The 27,523-nt window shown below is 38.2% G+C and overlaps 1 protein-coding gene across 7 annotated transcripts in view; it reads left to right on the top strand.

The window, feature by feature from the left end:
• The window catches only part of CFAP206 (cilia and flagella associated protein 206), a 32,404-nt gene extending 5,761 nt beyond the window's left edge, over positions 1–26,643 (top strand). For 5 of the 7 annotated variants that reach the window (XM_068550938.1, XM_068550940.1, XM_068550939.1 and 2 more), the window contains exons 4-13: positions 734–824; positions 3,104–3,292; positions 4,078–4,236; positions 5,350–5,558; positions 13,977–14,096; positions 15,235–15,433; positions 17,339–17,479; positions 20,408–20,601; positions 22,557–22,700; positions 26,254–26,643. In XM_068550938.1, coding sequence (XP_068407039.1) covers positions 734–824; positions 3,104–3,292; positions 4,078–4,236; positions 5,350–5,558; positions 13,977–14,096; positions 15,235–15,433; positions 17,339–17,479; positions 20,408–20,601; positions 22,557–22,700; positions 26,254–26,484 — 1,677 coding nt within the window. In that variant the 3' untranslated portion in view covers positions 26,485–26,643. The remainder of the gene's footprint in view (positions 1–733; positions 825–3,103; positions 3,293–4,077; positions 4,237–5,349; positions 5,559–13,976; positions 14,097–15,234; positions 15,434–17,338; positions 17,480–20,407; positions 20,602–22,556; positions 22,701–26,253) is intronic. The other 2 variants (XM_068550945.1, XM_068550944.1) reach the window with 2 other exon arrangements.
• The last annotated feature ends 880 nt before the right edge of the window (positions 26,644–27,523 follow it).

Genomic DNA, 27,523 nt, shown 5'->3' with positions numbered 1-27,523 from the left:
GGGCTTCCCTGGTGGCTCAGCGGTTAAGAATCCTCTTGTCAGTGCAGTGGACACGGGTTCTAGCCCTGGTCCGCGAAGATCCCACATGCCGCGGAGCAACTGGGCCCGTGAGCCACAACTACTGAGCCTGCGCTCTAGAGACCGTGAGCCACAACTGCTGAGCCCACGTGCCACAACTACTGAAGCCCACACGCCTAGAGCCCGTGCTCCACAACAAGAGAAGCCACCGCAATGAGGAGCCCACGCACCGCAATGAAGAGTAGCCCCCGCTCACCGCGACTAGAGAAAGCCCGTGTGCAGCAACAAAGACCCAATGCAGCCAAAAATAAATAAAACAAAAAAAAAAAAACAAAAAAAAAACAGTAATAAGGAACTCAGGAAGAGCTGTAGACAGGAGCATAAGCTTCATGGCACATTCACCCACATTCAGGCTGCAGAGACTAAGCAAAAGGTCAAGTTCCTTGCCTCCAACTAGACTATTAGTCACTTGGGTATGGTAATATTGGTTAACTCAGGGGGAATAACTTATTGCTTAATAAATGTTGTTCGTTAAGTAAACTGTAAAGCATAAAGTCCTCAATGAGAAAAAAAGTAATAAAAATGGTTATTGGTAGATAAATATCAGAAATAATGGCTTTGATGTTGTTCTTTGATTTTGAGAATAACTTTGGAAAATACTTCTGATTGTTTCAGAAAATATAACTGGAAGCATGTATGTGATTTTCTTTTTTAGCTTTGCGTGACTCGGCTATTGGACAGTAAAAATCCTTCCCTGGACACCATTAAGATGCAAGTCTATTTTGATATGAATTATACAAGTCGAGGTAACATATATCTACTGATTTTGATACCCTTTTAAAGGAGATTCATATTGTATTTCAGGTAATAAGGGTATTGACTTAAAAAATGTTCACAACCTAAAAGTTGAGAGTTATGTTTTATTCAGCGGGAAATTTTAGGACTTCAAGCCCGGGAGACAGCATCTCAAATAACCCTGAGAGAACTGCTCTGAGGAGGCAAAGCAGGGGGAGTCAGCTTATACAGAAGTTTTGCAACAAAGGGCAAGTAGTCTGAACGTCAAAAGAGTATTGTTAATTAAAGGAAACCGATATCCCAAATTAAGGAAATTAGGGCTTTTCTTTGTATGAGAAGATGCAAGAGTCTGGGCTCACTGATATGGACCTCAGCTATCTGGAGCCAGTATCCTGTGTTTTCACATCCTGAGTTTCCTCAGGGCTCCCCGTGGGGAGTGGCTGCAGTCTGATGGCTGCTAGATGGCAGGTATTCTTTCCTTCCTGAGTTCCCTCAGGGCTCACCAGCTCACACTGGAGGGCTGCAAGTGCGGATGACTGTGACATCCTTTATTTACTGATGTGGCAGGCAATATTCCATTTCTCAAGGGCTTCATTTGGTTGACCAAGAACAATTTAACTTTTTTGTTTATCTTTTGAAATTTTTTCCAACTTTGAAGAATGTAATAATGTTGGAGATGCTCAATGAGAAGAACGCCAATGGCCTTTGTGAGTGTCAAAAGTTTCCAAGTCTATTGTGTTTTGACTATTATACCACTAATACATAATAACTTAAATTAAAGCAACCAGGTCACTGAAGTTAAAATTTTTTAATTTGCTGATTTTATTTTTCCTGGTTTATATTATTATCGCATAATGCTTACCTAAATTATGTAACTTACCCAAAAATGAAGTGACTGATGGGAAATTTAAGCTTAGAACATATTTCCTTATGTAAATAGTTTCTTACATACATCAGAAATAAACTGGAAACAAGAGAAAAAAGGAAATGAAATTTCTCTATAGACTACACTGCCTCTGCCCCACTGTAATTCAATCATTATTAACGATTTGGTGATTTTTGTTGTCTTTTTTTTCCCTCTCTGTATTAACCTTTCAGTTATGTTACATGTGTAAAATCATACATTCTTGCTTTTTTGATCAATAATAATATATTAGGACAATAAATAATAATGGAATTGATGATGTAATTTAGATTTTTCTTAATTTCAAAGTTTGAGTTGTTTTTGTGGTAAGATTATAGCTATGAACTGGGCATGGTTGATATGTTAATTATTGCCCTTGTTATAGGGTGTCTTATTGACTTAGTTGCAAGAATTGTAGTGCTGGTGAACTGTGGCTCCTTCCACGATTAAGCCTAAACCTCACTGTATTACAGGAAGAAGGGAGAGGGATACCATTCTTGATACAACATCATATTACAGTAGTGATATTCAAAGGAAATTTATCTAGAACTAAAATAGAAATACACATAATTGAAGAGGAATATTTATACTATCTATATGGATATTTATATTAGATGTGTTTACTTACAGTATACTACACCTACTTACCTAGAGAATATAGATAGTACAATATTTATACTGTATGTGTTTATAATATATATTATAAATTGTGTACTTTCTGCTTAAGTAGGAGGTTTTAGCCCTATCTGCTCTTACGTTTGGATTGTCTGTTTAAAGGCTTATGTGTTTTGATAAAGCATGCCATTTAAATCGCGGTAGTAAGTCTTTCCCACTAGATTTTTGTCTTGAGGTTACTTGCTGGCCATTGTTTATTTTTGCTTACTACATCTTACGAAAATACTTGTTTTCATGCAGTAGAATTGCTATAGCAAGCCATTTTTTCCTCTGGTCCTATTTTCTTTTTAAAAAAAATTTATTTATTTATTTATTTATTATTATTATTTTTTTGTCTGTGTTGGGTCTTCGTTGCTGCATGCAGGCTTTCTCTAGTTGCAGCGAGCGGGGGCTGCTCTTCCTTGCAGTGCGTGGGCTTCTCATTGCCGTGGCTTCTCTTGTTGTGGAGCATGGGCTTCAGTAGCTGTGGCATGTGGGCTCAGTAGTTGTGACTCGTGGGCTCTAGAGTGCAGGCTCAGTAGTTGTGGTGCACGGGCTTAGTTGCTCCATGGTATGTGGGATCTTCCTGGACCAGGGCTCGAACCTGTGTCCCCTGCATTGGCAGGCAGATTCTTAACCACTGCGCCACCAGGGAAGTCACTGGTCCTATTTTCTTATGTGAGAAGAATTCTAAGTATCAATATACGGAACATTGTCCTTTGCCAATTTTAGAGGAATTTCTCGAAGAACATCACCGGGTCTTAGAGTCTAGATTAAGCTCTGTTAGCAGAGAAATTACAGATAGTCGAGCATGTGTTCGAGAAGAGCTGGAAAGCCTCTACCGCAAGATCGTCAGCTACGTGTTACTGCGCTCTGGGCTGGGGTCCCCAACAGACATCAAGATTGTCAGAGAGGCAACAGGTAAAAAATATACACCATTTCCGTTCCATCCATGAGCATGGTATCTTATAAAATATGTTGAATTATAAGTATTGAAGATTGAAGTTTTCTTCTTTTATCTGAAAAAAAATTAGCACAAATAAGAGGTTAAAACTTAACCCAGATTTTTCTTACACAGTGTATCAACACTAAAACTCAAGTAGCACTTTTGGGAAGTGAATATTGTTAATCTTCTTAGAGCTGTATGTACCTAGGGGCCTATTACTCCTCACTACAGAAACGTTGGCAGTATGATTAACCAGGCTGATTGGGGAACGGGGACTGCTGGGAGAGGAGATTTCATACTGATGAGAGGAGTTGAGTCTGTCATCTAGGATGGATGATGGGAAATGGCACTGTTTTAGAAAACAGGAAATACTTGCCCACTTTCGTACTTTAAGATAAGGAATAGGCAATATCTCTAATCTTCCCATGGCTTTCTTCCATAATTATTTTAAAGCATCATTTTTTTTCTACTCAGAGCCCTAATTAGAAAGCTTGTTTTAATGCCCATTGCCAAAAAATTACTGATGGATGCTTAATTATGAAAATAGACGTGAAGCAATGGCATTATTTTCAGTAGCTCAGCTTTCTTGATAAATGCTAAATTTTGCTATGTATTCTGGAATCAGGTATCAGACATTTAAAGAATCATCTAAGTAACTCTATAAAGACAAGCCCCTTAACTTTCTGCTGAAAGGAACTTGTTTTTTACATTCTGATATCTTTACTTACCATTTTGTTGTCCTTTTTGTGGTCTGTTTTAGCTGCCCTACAGAGTGTTTTTCCTCAGGCTGAGCTTGGGACATTTCTAACTCTTTCTAAGAAGGACAAAGAACGCCAGCTGAAAGAACTCACCATGATTGTTACTGGAATTCGTTTATTTAACCGAGACTGTGGAAAGGGAGGAGAAGGCATTGATGACTGTAGGTATATTATTAAGTTAATACTATAGGTTAGGTAAGTTTAAAATTTAATGGGAACAGAGGAAAATAATTCACAGTACACCACTGGCGTTCTTAGATTTAAGGTTTGCAGTTTTGACCATACCTTAAGTACAGCTACTGTTCATAATGTATAGTAATTTTTCATTTTACTGGGGCAAGACCTTAAATTTCATGTACCATGAAGCTAGTATGGGAGCATGAATCAGTGAAAGGACTGAGAGGGCCTTCTGGAGGCCAGCCTCCCCAGTTCAGTGGAGCTCTGTGTTCTTTACTCCAAGTCAAATAACCAAAAGGGAATAAAATTCAGTGATTTAAAAAATAAAAATCACCCTGAGAAGCAAACCATTGTTGATGTGGTTAATGGAATGAAATGGTCCAAGAGGAGATACTTGCAAATCTGTAAATTCAGGAGCCTCTACTATGCTGTTATATACTTAATGCATTCATTATCTGTAAGTTTGAAAGTACTCATTGAAATATTTGCTCAGACCTACCAGTAGAAATAACTTCCTTATGCATTTGGTACACACGTAGGCCCACTGAGAAGGTGTTAGTGTCTTTTTACCAGATCACTGATCTAGTACAATAAGGTAATTTCTTTTGCAATTTAAAAACTCTTCTAAAAAGTCAATTCCCATTCTTCATAAAGTTTCCTGTCTTGCTAGACAATTCTGTTATTTTTCAGTATCCCAGTGAGTTTCTTAAGTGGTACGCTTTTATTTTCTTTTTTACTGGTAGTAAAGAAGATACACAGAAGGAGAGATACAGTGGCTTTTCTAGAGGCACGTGGTTAATACAGCACATAACACCAACGCCTGTCTATTCTTTAGGATCTTCTATATTTTAGTAGCAAAAGCTGATCTGCTTTAACTTTTGGTTATTATTCTGGCAATGTCTTTTTTTTTTTTTGAATAGGCTTTTCTTTTTGGACTCTTTCCATCCTGGTGTAGGAGCCATGCCTCCTTATTGTTAATTTGGTTAAGGAAAAAAACTAACTCAACCTAATGTTTAAATATGACCACTTTCTAGGCTTTTTCTTCTGAATCTTTTTTAGATTGCCTCATGTCTCTCTTATTATACCTCTCAAACCAGTGCCAGCTATTCTACGGGAAGCAATCCCAGCCACCACTCAGCATGTTGATTCCCAACTTGAGGTGGTCCAGGACCAGGCATACCGCTACACAGCCATCCTCGAGAAAGTAGCAAAGAACCCACTCTTGAGTCGAGAACTTCAGCCCTATATGTTAAAAGAAGCACTATATAACGTGCGACAATATGAGATCTTCCTTCAGATCATTTTGGTGAGTTAATGTCATAGAGCTGGTCTTTCCCACAGAATGCAGCCTCTTTGTATATATATTCTTTGCTTTGAATTAAATATGTAGTTTAATTTAAAAAAACCCACTGGTTAGACGGATTTTTTTTAAAGTAGAGTTGATTTACAATATTGTGTTAATTTCTGCTGTACAGCAAAGTGATTGAGATATATATATACACACACACACACACACACACATTCTTTTTTTGTATTCTTTTCTATTATGGTTTATCATAGGATATTGAATATAGTTCCCTGTGCTATACAGTAGGACCTTGTTGTTTATTACCACCTCTTTATATATTATGGGGTGAAATCAAAAGATGGAACCAGGTCGTTGATAAAGAAGGCGACCTTAGTAACTGCTCAGTATATATTGCATCTGTAGGATCAAGAACTAAAATAGAAGTGGGAAAGTTGGATGTTGATTTTAATGAAGATGTGTTGGCAGGAATGGATTGTTGGTAGTTGATTCTCTTTGTTCCTCGGTAATATGATTGTTGCATGGTTGCCCTAGTTAAGCAGGTATGTGTATATATATATATAAGCAATGCTGCATTGTTTGCTTTCATTCAGAGCAAGTGTCTAACATATAGTTTGGCAGGTTGTTGGCACTCAAAGAACTTTTATGTAATTATTTGTTCTAATTGTAAAAATTGGTAGAAAAGATTTTTATTTCTGATGTTTTTAGATCTAATGAACAAGCCAAACACTATCCCCAGAGAGCTGAAAAATATGAAGTAGTGATTTTAAACTTTTTTTTAAAGCAGCAGAGCCCTTTCAGATGGAAACTTACTCAAAATCCTAAAAATATAAAGCAAGTATCTAGATGAAAGGATTGGAGGACCTTTTCACCAAGGAGCATCCCCAAGCCACCCTAAGATTCCAGGGAACACAGTTTGTTAACTATGTCATGGCAGCAAGCTATGTTTCCACCAGTTACTGTTTTGTTTCTGTTTTTTTCCCCTAGCTGTATTGAGGTATAATTGACAAAGTTGTAGGATATTTAAAGTGTACAGTGTGATGATCGGATATACATACATATTGTGAAAGGATTCTCCCACTGAATTAATTAGCACATCCATCCCCCTGGTCACTGTTTACCTTCACACAGCCTCTATTTTCCAAAAACCATTAAGACCGCAGGATCAGTGGAACTGTCTTTTGTACAGGTGAATACTAATGTCCTGAGGGATAGAACAAGCTGTACTCTGCCCCCTCTTCATTTTCACTTGTATCTTAATGACTCACTGCCACTTTCGGCTGCACTCAATCTGTCTTCTCTCCTTACCTCTGCTACAGAGAATAGAAAGATCACATCCAGAAGACATGACTTCATTGCAACAAACTAGGAGTGGTCCTCACAGCTGACCTGCTATCTAATTGCCTTCAGAAGGGAGGACTCTAAATCAACTATTTGAAACCAAATCATTCTTTAGGGTACATGTTCCCCTAACACTGACTTGTGGCTAGCAGCCTTATGTAACTAGTAAGATACTAAGAGGATTTCACGGTCGGTTTATCGTGAGTGCATACAGGTCCACAGGAGCAGAATCTCACATTTACTTTTGTCATTTATGTCCAGAAGGGATATTATAAGAAAGAACTTTGGGAAACTGTCACACATACTGTAAGGATGTTGTAGAGGACATTGTTCATTATATAGTATCTTCTCACAGCTTTCACTCATGAAACATATTCAGCCAACTAACTGACAGTCTTATATTCTCATTGGAGTTCTTACTCTCAGAGCTAGAGGGACGGTTAATAGAGTGTAGAAGTGATAAGTGCGGGTCCTGCAGCCAGACTGCATGGGTTCTAATCCCGACTTTGCCACTTATGAAATCTGTGTCCTTGACGAAGTTGCTTGACTTCTCTGTGCCTTAGTTCCCACGTTTGTAAAAAGGGGTTATTGATAGTCTCCACTAGGTAAATAAGGTAGAACAGTGCTTGCAGACAGTGAGAGCTCAGTAAACGGATGATGATGATGATGATGATGATGATGATGATGGCAGTGTTTATTACCATCATCATCGTCGGGGCATTAGCAGAACAGCTCTAATTTCATCTCAGTAGGGGCACAAGCTGAAGACCTCTTACTTTTCTAGACAGTATCTCATTTCCAAGCCCTCTGTTGCTCGTGTTATTAGAAAGTTCACATTCTGATCTTAACACTCTTTATGACTGTCTCATACTCTTTTCAGTCAGGGTCAGGATGAGTTTTCTTAGCCTTCTGACTTTTTTGCTGCTTAATCAGTGTTTCTTTTTGTTGTTGTTGTTTTTATTTTTATTGAGATATACTTGATTTACAATGTTGTATTAGTTTCAGGTGTATGACGTAGTCATTCAAATTTTTAGAGATTATACTTCATTTATAGTTATTATAGAATATTGTCTATGTTCCCTGTGCTGTACAATATATCCTTGTAGTTTATTTATTTTATACATAGTAGTTTGTACCTCTTAATCCCCTACCCCTATCGTGCCCTTCCCCCCTCCCTTCTTTCCAATGGTAACCACTAGTTTGTTCTCTATATCTGTGAGTCTGCTTCTTTTTTTACTATTCACTAGTTTGTTTTATTTTGTAGATTCCGCATATAAGTGGTAACATACAGTATTTGTCTTTCTCTGACTTATTTCACTAAGCATGATACCTTCTAAGTCCATCCATGCTGTTGCAGATGGCAAAATTTCATTCTTTTTTATGGCTGACATGGATATGATAGTTTTTAGCTATCCAACCTCCCCCATCAATCTACCTTAGTTACAGTTAAGGTTAATTGTTACAGAATGGATTCAGTTTAATCAGTATTATCACTAGGTTATAAAATACGTCAGTTTATGTTTAGCTGAAACCTTTTCCTGGGTATGAAATCTATGAATACTCTTTTTTAAAGTCACATTATTTGAACAGATATTAATATGCTTTTTTGAAGTATTGATTTTGATGCAAAATTTTTATTTTGCCAGTGCTACATTCAGTTTACGTAGACATTTGAAAATTCCAATTATAGCTTGGGTAAGATAGTGAGGTATTGTTTTTTGATCAGGACTTTATCTGCTGCAGTGAACAAATCAAATACTCTGGAAGAGCAAAGGAAGGAGTGATTGCAGTCTTGTTGACTGTCTTAGCTGAGAGAACAGAATTCCATCCTCTGTGGGCTTTTGAAGAGCAAGGCAGTCACCATAGAGAGAAAGCCACTTATTGTTATTGTGCAAGTAAATGTTGCATGACACACAATATTTCTTAAAATATGTAAGTCAAGACTTTTGTACACTTCCTCCCCCCAAGCTATGTCTGCAGGGCCCATTCGTAGCATAGATTATACAGGACTTCTTGATTTTTCTGATAATGCAAGTAAGATATCAGTTAGGTGGAATTTATGCTTGTTTTAGACTTGTTGAAAAATGTCCATGGAAGAAAGTATGAGAAACTTATAAATTAAAAAGTGGGGGAGAGGAAGAAGAATGCTAGGTTCACATGCTTTCTCCAAGCATTTTTTGGACTACATTATGATAAGAAAGTTGAAACGACTTTATTCTTATTTTTTTCCTCCAACAATCTCATTAGAAATATCTTTGTGTTAGGATGCTGTCAAGTTCGTGGTGGCAGATACAGGTTTTCCAAAATGTGAATTTTATCATTGGTAACAAAAACTATCGTTTTCCTGAAGTGACAGACCATTTCATTCACTCTCAAGAAAATATCTTCCGACAGCGAAGGCTCAGAAACCATAGTTTGTCTGCCAGTTGTTCTTTCAAGTAAAAATGCTGTTCTACTGGAGGGGAAAAAAGGCTAGTTCAGCTTGCAATCCAGTCATGTAAGAGAACTATGTGTTTTAATATGCAATAGAAGTGTTTTATATATACTTTCTGTTTGATCACACTGATTATTAAAAAGCTGTGCACTTGGGCTTCCCTGGGGGCGCAGTGGTTAATAATCCGCCTGCCAATGCAGGGGACACGGGTTCGAGCTCTGGTCCGGGAAGATCCCACATGCTGCAGAGCAACTAAGCCCGTGCGCCACAACTACTGAGCCTGCACTCTAGAGCCCGAGAGCCACAACTTACTGAGCCTGTGTGCCACAACTACTGAAGCTCACGTGCCTAGAGCCCGTGCTCCGCAACAAGAGAAGCCACCACAATGGGAAGCCCGCACACCACAATGAAGAGTAGCCCCCGCTCGCTGCAACTAGAGGAAGCCCGCGCAAAGCAACGAAGACCCAACACAGCCAAAAATAAATAAAATAAAATAAATTAAAAAAAAGAAAAAAGAAAAAAGCTGTGCACTTAAACGTCAAAATTCAATCAAATTAATACATTTTACTGCATCATTAAGGATAGTGCTAAGTGAAACTAGCTTTTTTATTGAGATACAATTGACATGTAAGATTATATTAGTTTCAGATGTATAACATAATGATTCCATATATGTATATATTACAAAATGATGACCACAATAAATCTAGTTAAATTCTTCGCCACATATCATTACATTTTTTTCCCTTGTGATGAGAACTGTTAAGATCTACTCTCTTACCAACTTTCAATTGTACAATACAGTATTGTTAACTAGTGATAGTCACCATGCTGTACATTACATCCCCACGACTTATGTATCTTATAAGTGGAAGTTTGTACCTTTCGACCCCCTTCACCCATTTTGCCCACTCCCCTCCCCCTCCCCTACCTATGGCAACTACCAATCTGTCCTCTGTATCTATGAGCTCAGTTTTTTGTTTTTTGTTTTTAAAGTTTCCACATATAGCAGTGAGGTCCTATTGTATATAGCACAGGGAATTATATTCAATACTTTGTAATAACCTATAATGGAAAAGAACCTGAAAAACTTTTATATGTATGACTGAATCACTTTGCTATACATCAGAAGCTAACACAAGATTGTAAATCAACTGTACTTCAATTTAAAAAAAAGATTCCAGGGACTTCCCTGGTGGTCCAGTGGTAAAGAATCCGCCTTGCAATGCAGGGGACACAGGTTCGATCCCTGGTCAGGGAACTAAGATCCCACATGCCGTGGAGCAACTGAAACCCCCGTGCCACAACTGCTGAGCCTGCACGCCTTGACTAGAGAGCCCACGTGCCCTGGAGCCCGCACACCACAACTACAGAGCCCACCCGCCCAGCCTGCCTGCCACAACTAGAGAAGAGAAAAACCGCACGACACAATTAGAGAGAAGAGAGAAGCCTGCACGCCACAACAAAAGATCCTGTGTGCCTCAGTGAAGACCTCACATGCCGCAACTACGACCTGATGCAGCCAAAAATAAATAAATAAATAAATCTTTAAAAAAAGATTCCACATATAAGTGAGATCGTATGATATTTGTCTTTGTCTGACTTACTTCACTTAATAAAATTCCCTCAAATTTCATTTTTGTTGCTGCAAATGGCAGGACTCCTTGTAGATAATGCTGCAATGAACATGGGGGCACATATATCTTCTTGAGTTAGTGTTTTTGTTTCCTTCAGACAAATTCCCAGAAATGGAATTGTTGGGTGATGTGGTGGTTCTATTTTTAATTTTTTGAGGAACCTCCCTACTTTTTCCATAGCGGCTGCACCAGGTTACATTCCCACCAACAGTGCACGTGTGTTCCCTTTTTATCCCCACATCTTTGCCAATGCCTGTTATTTCTTGTCATTTTGATAGTAGCCATTCTATCAGATGCGAAGTGATATCTCATTGTGGTTTTGATTTTCATTTTCCTGATGATTAGAGATGTTGAGCAATTTTTTATGTACCTGTTGGCCTTCTGTATGTCTTCTTTGGAAAAATGTCCATTCAGATCGTCTGCCTGTTTTTATTTTTATTTTTATTTTTTTATTTTTATTTTTTTTAATTTATTAATTTATTTATTTTTGGCTGTGTTGGGTCTTCGTTTCTGTGCGAGGGCTTTCTCTAGTTGTGGCAAGCGGGGGCCACTCTTCATCGCGGTGCGCAGGCCTTTCACTATCGCGGCCTCTCTTGTTGCGGAGCACAGGCTCCAGATGCGCAGGCTCAGTAATTGTGGCTCACGGGCCCAGTTGCTCCGTGGCATGTGGGATCTTCCCAGACCGGGGCTCGAACCCGTGTCCCCTGCATTGGCAGGCAGATTCTCAACCACTGCGCCACCAGGGAAGCCCCCGTCTGCCTGTTTTTAAATTGTATTGTTTTTTTTGTTTGTTTTTGCTATTGAGTTGTGTTCTTTATATATTTTAGATGTTAATTCCTTATCAGATACATGATTTGCGAATATTTTCTCCCACTCCATTGGTTGCCTTTTCATTTTGTTGATGGTTTCCTTTGCTGTGCAGAAGCTTTCTAGTTTGATATAGTTCTATTTGTTGATTTTTGCTTTTGTAGCCTTTGTTTCTGGTGTCAAGTAAAAAAAAAAAAAAAAAACTGTCACCAAGACTGAGGGCAAGACCTTACTGTCTATGCTTTCTTCTAGGAGTTTTATGGTTTCAGGACGTTCAAGTCCTTAATCCACTTTGAATTGATTTTTGTGTGTGGCATAAAATAGCGGTGCAGTGTCATTCTTTGCATGTGGCTGTCCAGTTTTTCCAACACCATTTATTGAAGAGACTATCCTTTCCCCATTGTGTATTCTTGGCTCCTTTGTGGTAAATTAATTGACTACATATGTATGGGTTTATTTCTGGGCTCTGTGTTCTGTTTCATGGATCTATGTGTCTGTTTTGATGCCACTACCATATTGTTTCGATTACTGTGATTTTGTAGTATAATTTGAAATTAGTAAGCATGATGCCTTCAGCTTTGTTCTTCTTTCTCAAGACGCTTTGGCTATTCGAGGTCTTTTGTGGTTTTGTACAAATTTTAGGATTGTTTGTTATATTTCTTTGAAAAATGCCACTGGAATTTTGATACGGGTTGCATTGAATCTGTAGATTGCTTTGGGTAGTATGGTCATATTAACAATATTAATTTTTCTGATCCCTGAGCAGGGAATATCTTTCCCTTTATTTATGAGGACTCACTTTGCAACTAAAAATTCTACATGGTTGTGAACAAGTTCTTTTTTGGTAAAATGTAAACAGAGTGATTGTTCTAGGACACTATCAGGAAAAATCAAGAAGTTCTGTGTGCCTAATCTGTGAATGGAGCCTGCAAGCATAGCTTGGGGGAGTAGGTCTGGAGTATCTTTACTTATAGTTTTTAAAGAAGTGTTATGTATTGAATGTAACTTTTACTTTGGAGAACATACGTGAATTATTTCTGTTTCTTGTTGTTTGTGTACAAATCTAAAGACTTTAAGGACTGCATTTTCCTATTTGATTCCTAAAAGAAAACTAGCAATCAAGGGGAAAAAACTCTGAGGGTTAGAGAAGCGACTTATTAGATAGGATAAACAATATGTAAATTATTATTATAAATTTTATTATAAATAAATAATGGGAGAATGAGGCAAGAGGAGGGGAGATGCTTAAAGAGTAGTATGGGTAAAATTGAAACAGGATGCACATTACATTGTGAATAAAAAAAAATCATTAGTTGAAATACAGGGATGGTATTTGATATGTCTTATGAAGTAATAATTTTTTGTCATTTAAAAATAGTCTAGTAAAACATATAGTTAGGCTACAGATATCTGAGAATTCAAATGCAGTTTTTTTCTCTTCACGTAATTGTTACTCTTTAACACTGTGCTAATAACCCCATACCACTGCCATTTCTGGTCACATCTTAGGATAAGAGCCCTGGGCTGAGACGATCTGGTGTAGAACCATGATTCTACCCCTCATTCGCTGTGTATCCTTGGGCAATTTACTTACCTTTCTGTACCTTGGTTTTCTTATTTGTACTTACCTCTTTTTTTGCTTGTAAGTATTCAATATGGTGCTTAGCACATAATAAGAATAAATGTTAGTAATTGTTTCAGAGTCAGCATTTAACACCTTATTTTCAGATTGCTATGGTTGTATGAGAAATATATTGTTTTTCTTTCAGTGCTATGATTTGTAACATTTTCTGCATTCTTGAATGCCATTCTTAAAAATCTGGGTATCAAAGTAGCTCTCAACGGAATACCTCATGAATTTTACCTTTGAGGAATGGGAAAAGAACAGTTATAGAAAACTATGTCAGAGGATCCACTGCTCGGGAATGCAATTATACTGAATATCAAAGAATACCTGTATGCGTCTGAGAAAAATTATAGCCGTTGTATTTCAAAAGATTCATCCACTCAACACATGTTCCTGGAACACCATCCACGTGCCAGTTCTGTTCTTGGTGTTGGGGATACCATGGAGAGCAGAATCCTTGCTCTCGCTGGGCTTACTTTCAGGAGCTGTGGGGAGCAGGTAGGGCTTAAAACATACATAATGTTTGTAGTAAAATTATAAAAACATGAATGCCAATTACGTTGTCTTCACAGTCGGATATAATTACTTGTGCTCAAGAAGTGGAAATGATGATAAAGCAGTTAGGAGCCCAACTGGAACAATTAAAATTTACTGTAAAATCAAAGACGGCTGTCCCAACATCACAAGTCTTTGTAAGCATTTGTCGTCCACTTTGACCTTGTTTAAAGGGGAATGTACTCTTTAAGTCCTATAACGTTGGATCAGAAGTAATTTTAATTTTATTTAATTACTAAAAGTAATAATATTAGCTTTATATGAGGTGATCCTGTTGTGTTTGGTTATTTTGTAGTAATAATCATATAACCAGGATGTTACAAGTTGGATGAGAGGATTCCCTTGGTAGGCCATTGCTACTCAACAAAGTGCAGATACATATTCTAATAACCATAATATCAGTATTGTCTGGGGCAGCAAAAATAATCCATAGTGCAGTGTTGAAAACGTTTTTACAGTAGCTGGTTAAGAAATTGCCTTCAGCACAGAGGTGATGTAACTTGTGACCTTTCTGAAAAGACAGATGAAATCACTTTGTTTACCAGGCCTGCACTTATTCTGACTTTCTGATTATCTATACCACCCTATGGGCAAATCTGGGAGCCCCAAAGAAGTACAAGATGTACATGCAGTATTTTATAGAGCATTTTGAGTCTCTGATCATTTTCTGTAATCATTCCCAACATTTGACTTTAAAAACCTGGAAACAAAAGGCTAAGTTGTTTCACTTATAAGTAGGGCCTGATTAATTTTTTGTTTGTTGTATAAGTCAGTGACCTTTAATAGGAATAAAAAATACTTTATGTCACTGACACAAAATCTTTACCTCATAAGCTCACAAGAAATGGCCCAAGATGTATCCCTAGACTTTCCGAGTTCTTTTGAATTGTAACTAAGCCAGATAAATCTAATTATAATGAGTCATATTTAGCTTTTTTTAAAAAAAAGAAGCTATTTTCCCCTAGACCTTTTGAGGTGAAGCGTCCATGAATGTTTCTTAGGTGATCATGTGTATTTGGCTTTTTTGAGTAAACTAACTTACTGGCAATCATAGCAGAATAAAATGCTTTGAAATACAAGTTTATTTTCTCATAATTTTATGAGTCCAATTTCTACTGAGATTCTATTGTCTAATTTCATGAGACTTTTACTTTTACTTGTCTTACGGGAGAATTAATCTCTTTACAAACAAAAATTTGTACTTATTTTTAAGAGTAGAGTGATTTGTAATTTTATTAAACAGTGACATTTTGAACATTTTTGTCTCTTCCTCAGCCCACCTTCATTGCCCTTTCCAATCTGTGGACTAGCTTTCAGGATGAAACTGTTTTGATTAGCATCCTCAGTAATTTAACTGCTCATCTTGAGCCATTTCTGGGGACTCATGAACTGTTCTTTCCTGAGAAAGTGACGCAAGCTCTTCTTGATGGAGTGACTGTGAAAACTGATGTCTGTAGAATGAAAGAGCACATTGGTAACAGAAATCATCCATTATTTCCTCTTCCTCCTAAAATTACCTCTAGAATAAAGTCACTCTTTTGTTTTAAAATTTTCAGCTGTATCTTTCTGATAAAGTTTTGAATATCTTTCTTGATTGTAAGACTGCTAATGTTCATTATAGAAAATATGGAAAACAGAAAATATATAAACTGAAGAGTTTGCTATCCAGCAATAACCATTCCTAGTGTTATTGTTAGTGTTTTGGTTAACAGTGATTTCCTGTGCTTATAGGTTTCTATTGTAGTCTTAGTGATTTTATTATCGGTTTGTAGTAGAAAAGGGTATTAATCCTTGCTATATTTGTTGCAAATAAAGCTCCATTTCTTTGGAATGCTATTTGCCATATATCTACCCAGATTCAGGTTGAAATTTATAAATCAATAAATGTTATCCCTATAAAATTGAGCTTATTTGAGGCCCTTTAAGAGATGCATTGATTCTTATAGAAAGGCTGTCTTTATCAATAAACTTCCTTTTACTTGTTTAGTCCCTGCTGTCTTCTTAAAGACAACTCAAAATTCATGAGAAATGTCAAAATAGAGTCTGGGATTTGGATTGTTGCCTAAAAAGAAAGTTTTTCCAGAAAGTGAAATCAGATCATGGACTCTCCAAATTTCCTTTTCACATTCTGTTTTTGTAAAAGCGAAAAATAAAAACCTAGTGGCAGGGCAGGAATAAAGACGCAGACGTAGAGAACGGACTTGAGGACATGGGGGCGGGGGGGAGGGGGAAGCTGGGATGAAGTGAGAGAGTAGCACTGACATATATACGCTACCAAGTGTAAAATAGATAGCTAGTGGGAAGCAGCTGCATAGCACAGGGAGATCAGCTCGGTGCTTTGTGACCACCTAGAGGGGTGGGATAGGGAGGGTGCGAGGGAGCCTCAAGAGGGAGAGGCTATGGGGATATATGTATACATATAGCTGATTCAATTTGTTATACAGCAGAAACAAACACAACATAGTAAAGCAATTATACTCCAATAAAGACGTGAAAAAAAAAAAGTAGCGGTAATTTGCATTCTTAAATTATTAGAATACATAAAATCTGAAAATGAAATCAGAGAGACTCAAAAACATCCTTCCAGTTAGTTTTTCCTACTCTTTTCATTTTGTTAAAACAGCATATCTGTGCAAATGCTAAATGAAACTGAAAAATTAAAGTCACTTCAGCAGTAGATATTAAACTCAACTATATTGGCAAGACGTGCCATTTCCTACTATAAGTCAAACGTTTTTATTCACTAGAACACAGTTTATCAAGTTACTGCTCCAGGGAATTGGGAGACCCAGTGCTCTTTTGAAAGAATTTAATTTACACTCACCACATCTCATCACCGTTTGAGGCTTTCAGGCATATCAGGAAAAAAGAGTGAAGAAGGTCTGTTTCCTCCAAAGTATGCATTTACTTTCAGCTGTAGCCACGGGGTCACTAGTAGTGTCTGCTGTTTGGATACAGAGCCAGAAACAGGAGTGTAGGTAGCACTGCAAAAGTAAGAACCTCGGGGATCAGTGTTTTATAAATTCGCGTTTTTATTTGCTTAAAAAAAATTGGCAAAACTAGGAAGACTTTTTAGAAGTGTGAATAACAGAAAAGTATAGCCTCTGTTACCAAAATCACTAAGTTACTAAGAGATGTTTCCTTGCCTCTTTCTGCTCAGAACATTCTCAGTTGTTTAAAGGACTGACAGTCCTAGTATATGAGCATCATATTCAAAGTATTTTGCCACCTCGCATATTATTAAGAGCCACACTGTCTTGAACGAAGTTAATTTATCTCTGTTTTAGTCAGATAGCAGCCAAGTGCCTTCTGCTCATTTCCTGGGTGGTTTACTCTTCCCACTGAATACCGTTTTTCTTGTGCTCCTCTTTCATTTTAGAAGAGAGAGTAGATCTGGCGGATTTCAGAAAACTAGAATGGCTTTTCCCAGAAACAACAGCCAATTTTGACAAATTGTTGATTCAGTATCGGGGATTTTGTGCTTACACATTTGCTACAACAGATGGTCTTCTTCTTCCAGGTACGTCATTGGAAATAATACTGTTCTCCCTTCTCCAATTTTTTCTTTAAATGATGTGCCCTCATTGTCACTCACTCACTCACTTTGTAAAATTTTATGGACTCTAATGGTGAACTAGGAAAGGAGCTACAAAGATGACCTAAATGCAGTATTTATCTTTGAAGTGCTCGCAGCATAACCTGATAGACTGACATAAACAAGAAATTATAATACAAGCGATAAGTGATGGAATGTGTATATAATGAAATATGGATGCTACACTATCATAAAAGGGGGATGACTCTTATGTCAATGAAGGATTTCAGAAGTGTCATGTGGCATTCCTAAAATAGATCATCTTGCAAAGTGATTACTTGAAAGCGCAACACTAGTTTGACTGATATGTTTATGAAACAATATTCTTTGTCACTTTATGGTTATATCCCATTAACATAGGTCAGGATTTCTGTATAAGGACGTGACCAATATTTTATCAAGTAAAATTTCTCTATGATGTATATATTACTAGAACTTCTCTAAAGAGTAAATCAGAAATTGAGATGAAATAAATTATTATCCAAAAAGTGCCATGTGAATTGGCAATAGAGTTATTACAAAGAATTATTGGGATTGTGTGTATACAGGCTAGAGAACATACACATTGACTCATTTTTTTTTTATGGTAGAGATTTTTTCATTATGGGAGTAATAAAAGGTTTACCTTGGGAGAACTGAGAGAATAGTATTCTGAGGTCCTGTGAGGATCACTGACACTGAGGAGAAAACAATCAAGAGCCATGAAGAAGTAAAAAGCAATAGACTGGAGATGATTTCTTTCTCCCCTTGTCTTTTTTTTCCTTCCCTTCGCTGCCCTCCCCCAAATCTCTCTCTCTCTCTCTCTCTCTCTCTCTCCCTCCACAAATAAGAAGGGAAGGGAGTCATGAGAGACACAAACACAGAAACATGGATGTGGGGTGACACAGAGGTAGCATGATGTGGTTGGAAAAGCTATGGGCTAAGATTGGGAGAGCCTGGTTTCTTTTTCTTTTTTAATATTTTTTTATTGTTTATTTTTGGCTGTGCCGGGTCTTAGTTGCGGCATGCGGGATCTTCTTTGCGGCATGTGGAATCTTTATTTTTTTTTTTTTTTAGTTGTGGCATGTGGGCTTCTTAGTTGCGCATGTGAACTCTTAGTTGCAGCACACATGCAGGATCTAGTTCCCTGGCCAGGGATGAACCCGGGCGCCCTGCATTGGGAGCGCAGAGTCTGAACTGCTGGACCACCAGGGAAGTCCCGGGAGAGCCTGGGTCTAGTCCCCGTTGTCCCATTAGTAAACAGAGTAACTTTCAGCAAATCTCTTGTCTCTTGTGGACCTCAGCTTCCACGTCAGGAAAAGGAGAAGGACCAACTAGGAGGTGTGTTTGGTCCCTTCCAGCTCCTACCAACTATGATTCTAAGAAAGGGGGAGAAAGAGAAAAAAAGTAGAAGGGCTTGAGGGGCTTTGGGTTTAGAATCCTCTCAGAATCAGCTAGTCTGGAGACTTTACTTCTACGTGCTACAATATTTCCTGGGCACCAGCCGCCTGCACTGCCTCGGAGGAATCCCCTGGGAGTCCCTCCTTCCTCGGGACTGCAGACCACAGGGCTTGAGTCCCCGGGTAACGCTGGGGCTTACCAGGCAGGGTCCTTTTCAGATGATATCACTGACTTTACTGCCCACCTCTCGTTCCCTTGTGCACTGCTCTAGCCTCACTGGCCTTCTTGCTATTCTCGAACATTCCGAGCTCATTTTCACCTCGAATCTTTTGCACTTGCTATTCCCTCTGCTTGGACAGCTCTATTCCCCCACAGCTACATACCTTGCTCCCTCATCTTATTCAGCCTTCTCTGATCACCCAACTTAAAATATCAATCTCGCCCTTCTTCCTTTTACTATGTGTTTAACCTGCTTTGCTTACTTGTTTTCTGTAGCACTGATCACTCTCTGGGCTATGGTATATTGATTGATTTCTTTTCTCTGTATCCTCAGTGCCAAGAACAGGGTCAGTAAATATTTGTTGAATAAGTGAAAGAATAAATAAATAAGACAGTGTTATGTTTCCTATATAATTCCCACAAACTGTGGATACTTCTAACCCATATTTTATGTAGTATCTTTTCATAGTGGGAGATACTTTCTAACATGCAAATGTACATTTTGGAACAGATGTTTCATTTTTGTAGTTCTTACAGAATTATTTTAAAAACAGTGCTTCTAGTAGTTAGTTTAGTTTAAGGAGATTTGAAAAACCTAGATGATTAAGTGGCTTCTCATAAAAGATTTTTAAACAACTTATATCTGGATAGTGAAATATTTTTAGATAAAATCATAATTTAAAATTTAAAAATATGGGACTTCCTGGTGGTCCAGTGGTTAAGATTCCATGCTTCCGACGCAGGGGGCACAGGTTTGATCCCTGGTCGGGGAACTAAGATCCTGCATGCTTCATGGTGTGGCCAAAAAATAAAATAAAAAATGTATAAAATAAATTTCATTTGAATTTTACATAAAATATAATTTAACAAAATGTATAACTTAAAATTGCTAGTTGTAACATTTTAGCTAATAAAGACATAAGTGATATGTTAAAAATAGAGTATAGGGAATGGTTCTATGAATGTATTATAAACAAAGAATCAGTATTTCATATCTTTTTTAAAAAATATATTTATTTATTTATTTGGTTGCACCGGTTCTTAGTTGCGGCAGGAGGGCTCCTTAGTTGCGGCTCCAGGGCTGCTTAGTTGTGGCATGCAAACTCTTAGTTGTGGCATGCATGTGGGAGCTAGTTCCCCAATCAGGGACCAAACCCAGGCCCCCTGCATTGGGAGTGCAGAGTCTTATCCACTGCGCCACCAGGGAAGTCTCAGTATTTCATATCGAATTCAATTCCTTTTCTTAATTTTCAGGAAATCCAGCAATTGGAATTTTGAAATATAAAGAAAAGTATTACACTTTCAATACCAGAGATGCCGCATATTCATTTGCAGAAAATCCTGAAAATTACATTGATAAAGTTAGAGAAAAAGCCAAAAAAAATGCAGAATTGATTCAGCTACTGGAACTTCATCAACAGTTTGAAACTCTTATTCCATATTCTCAGGTAAGCAGGGTTGGCATTTTACGAATTCATGACATTTAAAAGTGTAGTTAATAAAAAAAATTACATTTTGTTGTAGAATGGTCCCCCAAGTCCAGGCAAGAGATAGGGGCAGAATGAGGGCCTTTACAGGTTATCTGAAAGGGGTTCACATCCGAAGATGGAAACTACGGAAATCCACAAAGCATAAATGAAAACAGGATAAGGAGTCAAACTGATGAATTAGACTGGAAAAATCTGAAAGAGCAAGACTACATTTAGATAAATCGTTGGAACTACAGTATTTCCTTATCTAAAATGGAAGGAGCTTAGCACAGATAACATAGGTGGTAACTTAGGCTCAGAATTGTAAAATAATTTAACAGGTTTAAATTGCAGTAGTCTGAAAGGCCACAAAATGGATCTGAAGGTGTGTTTCCGTGTGTGTGTGTGCCGATTCCTTAATTCATTCAGCAGACACTTACTGAGCTGCTTGCTGTGCACCAGGCATGATTCTGGGCACAGTGAACAAAGCAGGTGGCAATCCCTGCCCGCACGGGGCTCACATTCTACCGCTGTGTATCCTTGTTGTCTTCCTCTTTGTCTCGCATTTGTACTGTTCACATTTTAATTGCTCTTTCTGTCATCCTCTCTTGTTGAATTTACCTCTTTTAAACTCACTAAACTAAAACCCTGCAATACATGGTTTATGAATGGTTTGTGTTTGTTATATTTATCAACATTTTGACAGTGAAGCAGGTGGGTGTGGGTACGACTGACCAGGTTGGCAGGGATCCCAGCAGTGACTGGTAAGAGGACGATGGGGCTGGTGACGGTGAGGAACAGAGGATGGTCTGAACACTTGGGCAGGAAGACTGACAACCAGCCAAGGACAACGTGGTCAGAAGGGGGCAGCTGTTGGCACTCTTGTTCTGACAACAGCTGCCAGTCTGTTGATGTGATGCTCCAGCTGCCCTTTTAAGAAAAGCACAAAGACAGTGAAAGGCTAGAATCGGATCACCAGGAAGGTGTGCTGTACGTAGATACTTTTCTATTAAAGAACAGTTTTCCTCTACATATCTGGTCTTGTTTTTCCCTTTCTGTGTATTGAATCCTGTGTATTGAATCCTTCACTGACCTTTAATACCTATGGAAGTGAGTATTCTTTCTTCGTATTTCAATGCTGTATTCATTATTTTTTCTTGCCAGTTACTTGCATAATATTGTAAGTTATCTTTTCAGCATCTCTTTACCTACCTAAGTATATCATAAGATCATTTTGAAGGCAAAAATTATATCTGATGCTAAATGGTAGGCGTTCAGTAATCATCTGTTTCTTGATTTGGGGAAAGAAGTTCATCTCTTCCCCTTCCCCTTTACTAAGACTTGAGTTTCTTAGACCTCTGCCACCCGCTCCAGCAACTTCATTTCCAGCATAATCATAACTTGTTTAGCCTGGAATCACTGAATACTTAATATTTTAATAGTGAGCTTCTGGGTGCTTTGGCAGAAAGATGAATAGGTTCCACTAAAATAGATAATAATCTGCTATGTATGCAGAGCTTGAGTTTAAGATATATTCTAAAGATGTTCTGATACCTTAAACAAATGTGATGTATACCTAATATTTAGTAGCTATTCTAAACTTCTATCCATTTCCAATAAGGTATTCACTTATGGTCCCCACTGTGAAAATTGGAGAGGGACATTTGACTTGGGATGAGTGATGTTAGGTTTTCTCCTTCCAAAATACACCTCCTACATTAAGTTCAAAAAATCAGGCACAAATCCATAATGCCTGGGAAAATAATTACATTTGGCTTGCTAATTATGAACTTTTTTTTATTTTGCTGGTATTTACAAGTATGTTTCATGTTCTTGTTTTCCTAATGTTTTGTCAGTTTTAGCTAAATATTTTAGTTATCTGTAAATAATGTTTACTTTTTACAAATATTAATCACAAAACTCCACTTCTTTAGATGAAAGAGGTTGACAAACATTATATAAAACCAATTGCAAAGTGTGAAAGTAGCACACAGACGGATACACATTTATTGCCACCAACAATTGTGAGATCATATGAGTGGAATGAATGGGAATTAAGAAGAAAAGCTATAAAATTGGTTTGTAACAATATTTTCTAAAATTATTTATAGGTTGGGGAATTTTAATATGTTGTTACTCATAGAGTTGGTAAGCTAAATTATTTATATAAAATAGTGAGTTGTACACAGTTGTTTTTGCTAAAATAAAAATAATTAGTATAATTTATAATTTTCCAGGTTTACATTGTAAGATTATCTTCTAGGTTTTTTTAAAAAATTAGTTTATTTATTTATTTATTTTTGGCTGCGCTGGGTCTTTGTTACTGCGCGTGGGCTTTTCTCTAGTTGCAGCGAGCGGGGGCTACTCTTTGTTACGGTTCGAGGGCTTCTCATTGTGGTGGCTTCTCCTGTTGCGGAGCACGGGTTCTAGGCACGCGGACTCAGTAGTTGTGGCGCACGGGGCTTAGTTGCTCCGAGGCATGTGGGAATCCTCCCGGACCAGGGATCGAACCCGTGTCCCCTGCATTGGCAGGCGGATTCTTAACCACTGCGCCACCAGGGAAGTCCCTATCTTCTAGTTTTAAGCATATATAGAAATACAGAAGCATGAAACTGCTCTCAAATTATATCAGCCAGTAACTGGAACAATGATAGTTGCTATCTCTATCTCCTTTTCTCAATCTCTACTCTCTCTACCGATGTATATAGTAGTTTTAATTAATTGTGCTAACCTATGAGGTGCTAGTATTTAAAGCCCTGCAGCTTCCTCTGATCATTTAAAGCATACCCTTCTCTTTTTTGGACTTTTGTTTGAGGAGCAGAATGCTACTGCTGTTATAGCACAGATACAGTCCCCTCTTATTGTCAGCTTGTTCTCTCCAGACGTCTCACTTGTCTTTCTGATTCGCAGTCATCTTAATCACAGTAGGTACCTACCCTTGAAGCCTTCTTTGAAACTCTCATCCCTATCTGACTCAGTGGAATTCCCCCCACTCTTCCTTTTGATAGTATCTGGTCATTTTAAAGAACAAATATTTATAGTGTGAAGGAACAAACTCTTTTTATAACTGTAGCCTTTTCTCAGTATATTTTATGCAGCTCTTTAACGGAAATCAGGTGTGGAAATAAAGGAAGACTACTCAAATGAGAACAGAGGCTATTTATTTGAAACTTGCTATATCAAGGGAGCCAGTCACCATCACTTGTGTTTGGCAGAGACTCAAAGTTGGGGAGAGGAGTGAGAAAGTTTTATAGTGAAAAAGGGGAAGGCTTCAGGTATTCCTCTGATTGGAGGATGTTGACAGGGGAAACTGGAGGCGGGCTAACTAGCAGTGGGCGATGGGGGGGCATCTTTTGTGATTGGCTTAGTGAGCATATTTGGCTTTCTCTGGTTGGTCCAGAGATGGAAGGGGAGGCAGCAGGAAAAAAAAAAAAAAAAAAAAAAGGGCTGTTCTGCTGTTCTGAGATGATTGCTACAGCTACCGAGGTTGTGGTTTGGCTTCCAAGACTGGTTGCTGCAGAGGTTGTGGGTTAGAGTTCTGTTATCATATAAGGTCCAACCTAGGTCCGTTTGTATATTCAGTCTCTCTTTTCACTAACCACATCATTTCCCCTTGCCGCCCTCTCTGGTGGCAGCTTTTCAGTCCCCTGATTTCTCAAGATGCGGAAGGTTCAGCTTCCTGGAATATTTTCCAGATCAGCGGTCCCCAACTTTTTTGGCACCAGGGACCGGTTTCGTGGAAGACAGTTTTTCCACGGGGGAGGTGGGGGATGGCTCAGGCGGTAATGGGAGCGATGGGGGCGATGGGGGCGATGGGGAGCAATGGGGAGCGGCAGATGAAGCTTCTCTCGCTCGCCTGCCACTCGCCTCCTGCTGTGCGGCCCGGTTCCTAACACGCTGCGGACCGGTACTGGTCCTCGGCCCGGGGGTTGGGGACCCCTGTTCCGGATCGTTGTTCCATTAGCATTCTTAACAGTTACTCTTCTGTAGTTCATGAAGCTCCCGTTCCCTGCATTCTTTTCTGTTATCTATCAATACTAGACTCACTTGAGCTCATCAGATGTATACTGGGTAACGTATATATATCCTACCACCTTGTTCTTCAGGAACTAATAGTCTAGCAAGTGACATTGATACACTAAAAATATTTTAGTATCTCTTGGTAAGTTGTATAACAGAAGTGAAATAAAAATTCTACTCCATTGACTTAGGTGACATTTTAAGTTGGTCTTGAGATACACATAGACAAAGGAGAAGAGAGGAGTGATGGTTGGACAGGATAAGAGAGGTCGTGGCAGATTAGGTCTGGCCTGGAAATGTTAAGAGAATGCGGTGTTCAGTGGGGCTGAACGTCATACTGACTGGACCCTCTCTTCTCATTCCTCGACTTCATTCTTCTTCCCACCTTAGACGGAATTATCCCCTAGAATTGCAGCATGTTGAATGCCAGCTCCCCGTGTATTACCAACATGACCTGTTGATAAGACAAAGCTGAGTATGTGGCTTAGAGCTGTAAGGGAAACCACCCCTTCAGCAGAGCTTTGCAGTGTCTCAGAGGGGGAACAGCACGGTCAGGATTTATTGAGACTTTGAAGTTTGGTTGAAGGCAGGTCTTTTGATGCCTGGGCTCAGTCAGGGGATGTGTTGGGGGCCTGGACTGGGTTGTAAAGATTATGAAAAAGCAGTCCAGGATTGATGGGAATAGCAAGGTGAATCTTCAGGCAAGGGATGCAGAGTCTTAGGGCTTCTTCTGTGTGTTAATGCTTACCACTGAAGAGTCATGCATCTTTCAGGATGTTCTGTAATGAACAATCAAGTTATTTGCTTGAGTCTCTTGGAATAGTAAAATTATGCTAGTGAAGACAAAGGAATAGCAAAGTCCTGTTAATGTAGACGACAGGCTGTGTGTGGGAGAAGTAGTTTTGGTTCTCAATCACCTGCAGTGTCTCAAACGCTGAAATGTTTCCTCTAATTCCAGGTCTCTCCTTCTTAACTCACGTGCTGTAATCCCTTCTGAGTTTTTCCCTTGGACTTTACCACAACTTCAATAAAACTCTTACTCTCTTTTTTATAAACTCCTCCTTGCTTCCCAGCCTGAGCAGTCTGTTTAACCTCATGTTTAGTTGTGATCCATAAAAGGAGTAAGCATAATGTAGAAAAATGTAAAGTGTTATCTGGAAACATCAGAGCTTTTTATATTAAAAGTTTTGGGTGAAGCCCATTTAGGTAAGACAATGGAAATCTTAAATTTTTGTTTTTTTAAAAAATAAGCCAAGAATGGTGGAAAAATCCAAGTTGTATGACTCTCAAAGTATAATAATGAATGAATTATTATATTATTATATCAACAAAGAATTGAGCTCACTGTAAGTTTGAATCTGTTTGTTCTCTCTTTGGGTCCATTTTCATTATTTAATCTATTTTCCTACTTCTCAGCAAAGGGTATTTCTTTTCTATTATGTTCTGAATTTTCCAATGTTTTAATGTTTTGCAGAAACATGCTATGTTGCAGGACTAATTTCTTTGTGGATTGAGAGAAAAAAAAAAAAGGCTGATACTAACTGGTACCTTAGAGTATTTTATTCGTTCTTTAGAGAAATGTTCATTCCTGTGTATTCTCTTTCTACTTAGGCCAATTTGCGTCAGAAAGTTACTCACTCGGTACAGACTGATCTTAGTCACATGAGAAGAGAAAATTGTTCCCAGGTGTACCCTTCAAAGGATGCTAGCACACAGTCAACGAGGGAAGGCAGCAGCCGAGTGCCCCGGCCCCAGATTTACATAGCTGGTTTCCGCGGGGGCCATACCAAGACCACCTATGAAGTCAAGGTGAACTTAACTAGAGCCATTGATGAAACCTAGTTAGAGACCACACTTTTAACGTAGATACCACTAAATTGTGAACAATGGCATATATTTAAAAGTATTTTTGCATCCATGAAAATTAGCTAATTTTGTGGGGCTGGCACGTTCATTGGTGGTATGAATGTTTTTGGGTTCTCACCCATGTGTACTGTCAAACTGCTACAACAAATGAAAAATTGTTTTCTGTAATACATTTTTCATTCTATTAAAATTGCAAAGTAAAACTCTGTCCATTCCTCTTTGACTTGGAAGAAAAAGTTTGGCAGCATTAAGACTAAAATTATTAGATATTAATATAAGATGATTAGATATTAATATATATAAGATTGTTATGCATGGGATAGAAATTTATTTAGATAACTTTTTATATATTGATATAAGATGATTGTGCCTGGGATAGAAGTTTATTTCTAAAATCATATTTAATGTTAAACATTAAAAATTTAAACCATAATCAATATTTTCAGCCTCATTAGCTATTAAATGTAACATGGATTAAATTGATATGTAATAAGACCTCACTAATTTGGAACAGTTAGAACAAAGATCCACATGATGTTTTTATTTTTTTAAATTTTATTTAAAAAAATATTTATTTATTTTTATTATGTATTTTTTAAAATTTATTTTGGCTGCACTGGGTCTTAGTTGCGGCATGCAGGATCTTTGTTGTGGCGTGCGGGATCTTTAGTTGCAGCATGCGGACTTCTTAGTTGCGACATGTGGGGGGCATGTGAACTCTTAGCTGTGGCATGCTTGCAGGATCTAGTTCCCTGACCAGGAATCCAACCTGGGCCCCCTGCATTGGGAGCGCGGAGTCTTACCCACTGGACCACCAGGGAAGTCCCACATGAGGTTTTTTTAAATCTGGAAATTTTACATGGAATCTGGATTCTGGCCCCTTGGAAAGATCGGAATATCTAGCAGCACTCGGCCAGCATTCCTGTAACTAGTAGCTTTGCCCTTTCATAGGGCAGGTACTTCTGGTTTTAATTCTTGCTGCCTTACGGGTCTCCTACTTCACTCCTTTGACCTA

The sequence above is a fragment of the Eschrichtius robustus genome, chromosome 9 (genome assembly GCF_028021215.1).
Source record: "Eschrichtius robustus isolate mEscRob2 chromosome 9, mEscRob2.pri, whole genome shotgun sequence".
Lineage (NCBI taxonomy): Eukaryota > Metazoa > Chordata > Mammalia > Artiodactyla > Eschrichtiidae > Eschrichtius > Eschrichtius robustus.
The sequence above is the reverse complement of the archived record's forward strand: the minus strand, read 5'-3'. Positions and strand labels throughout refer to the sequence as shown.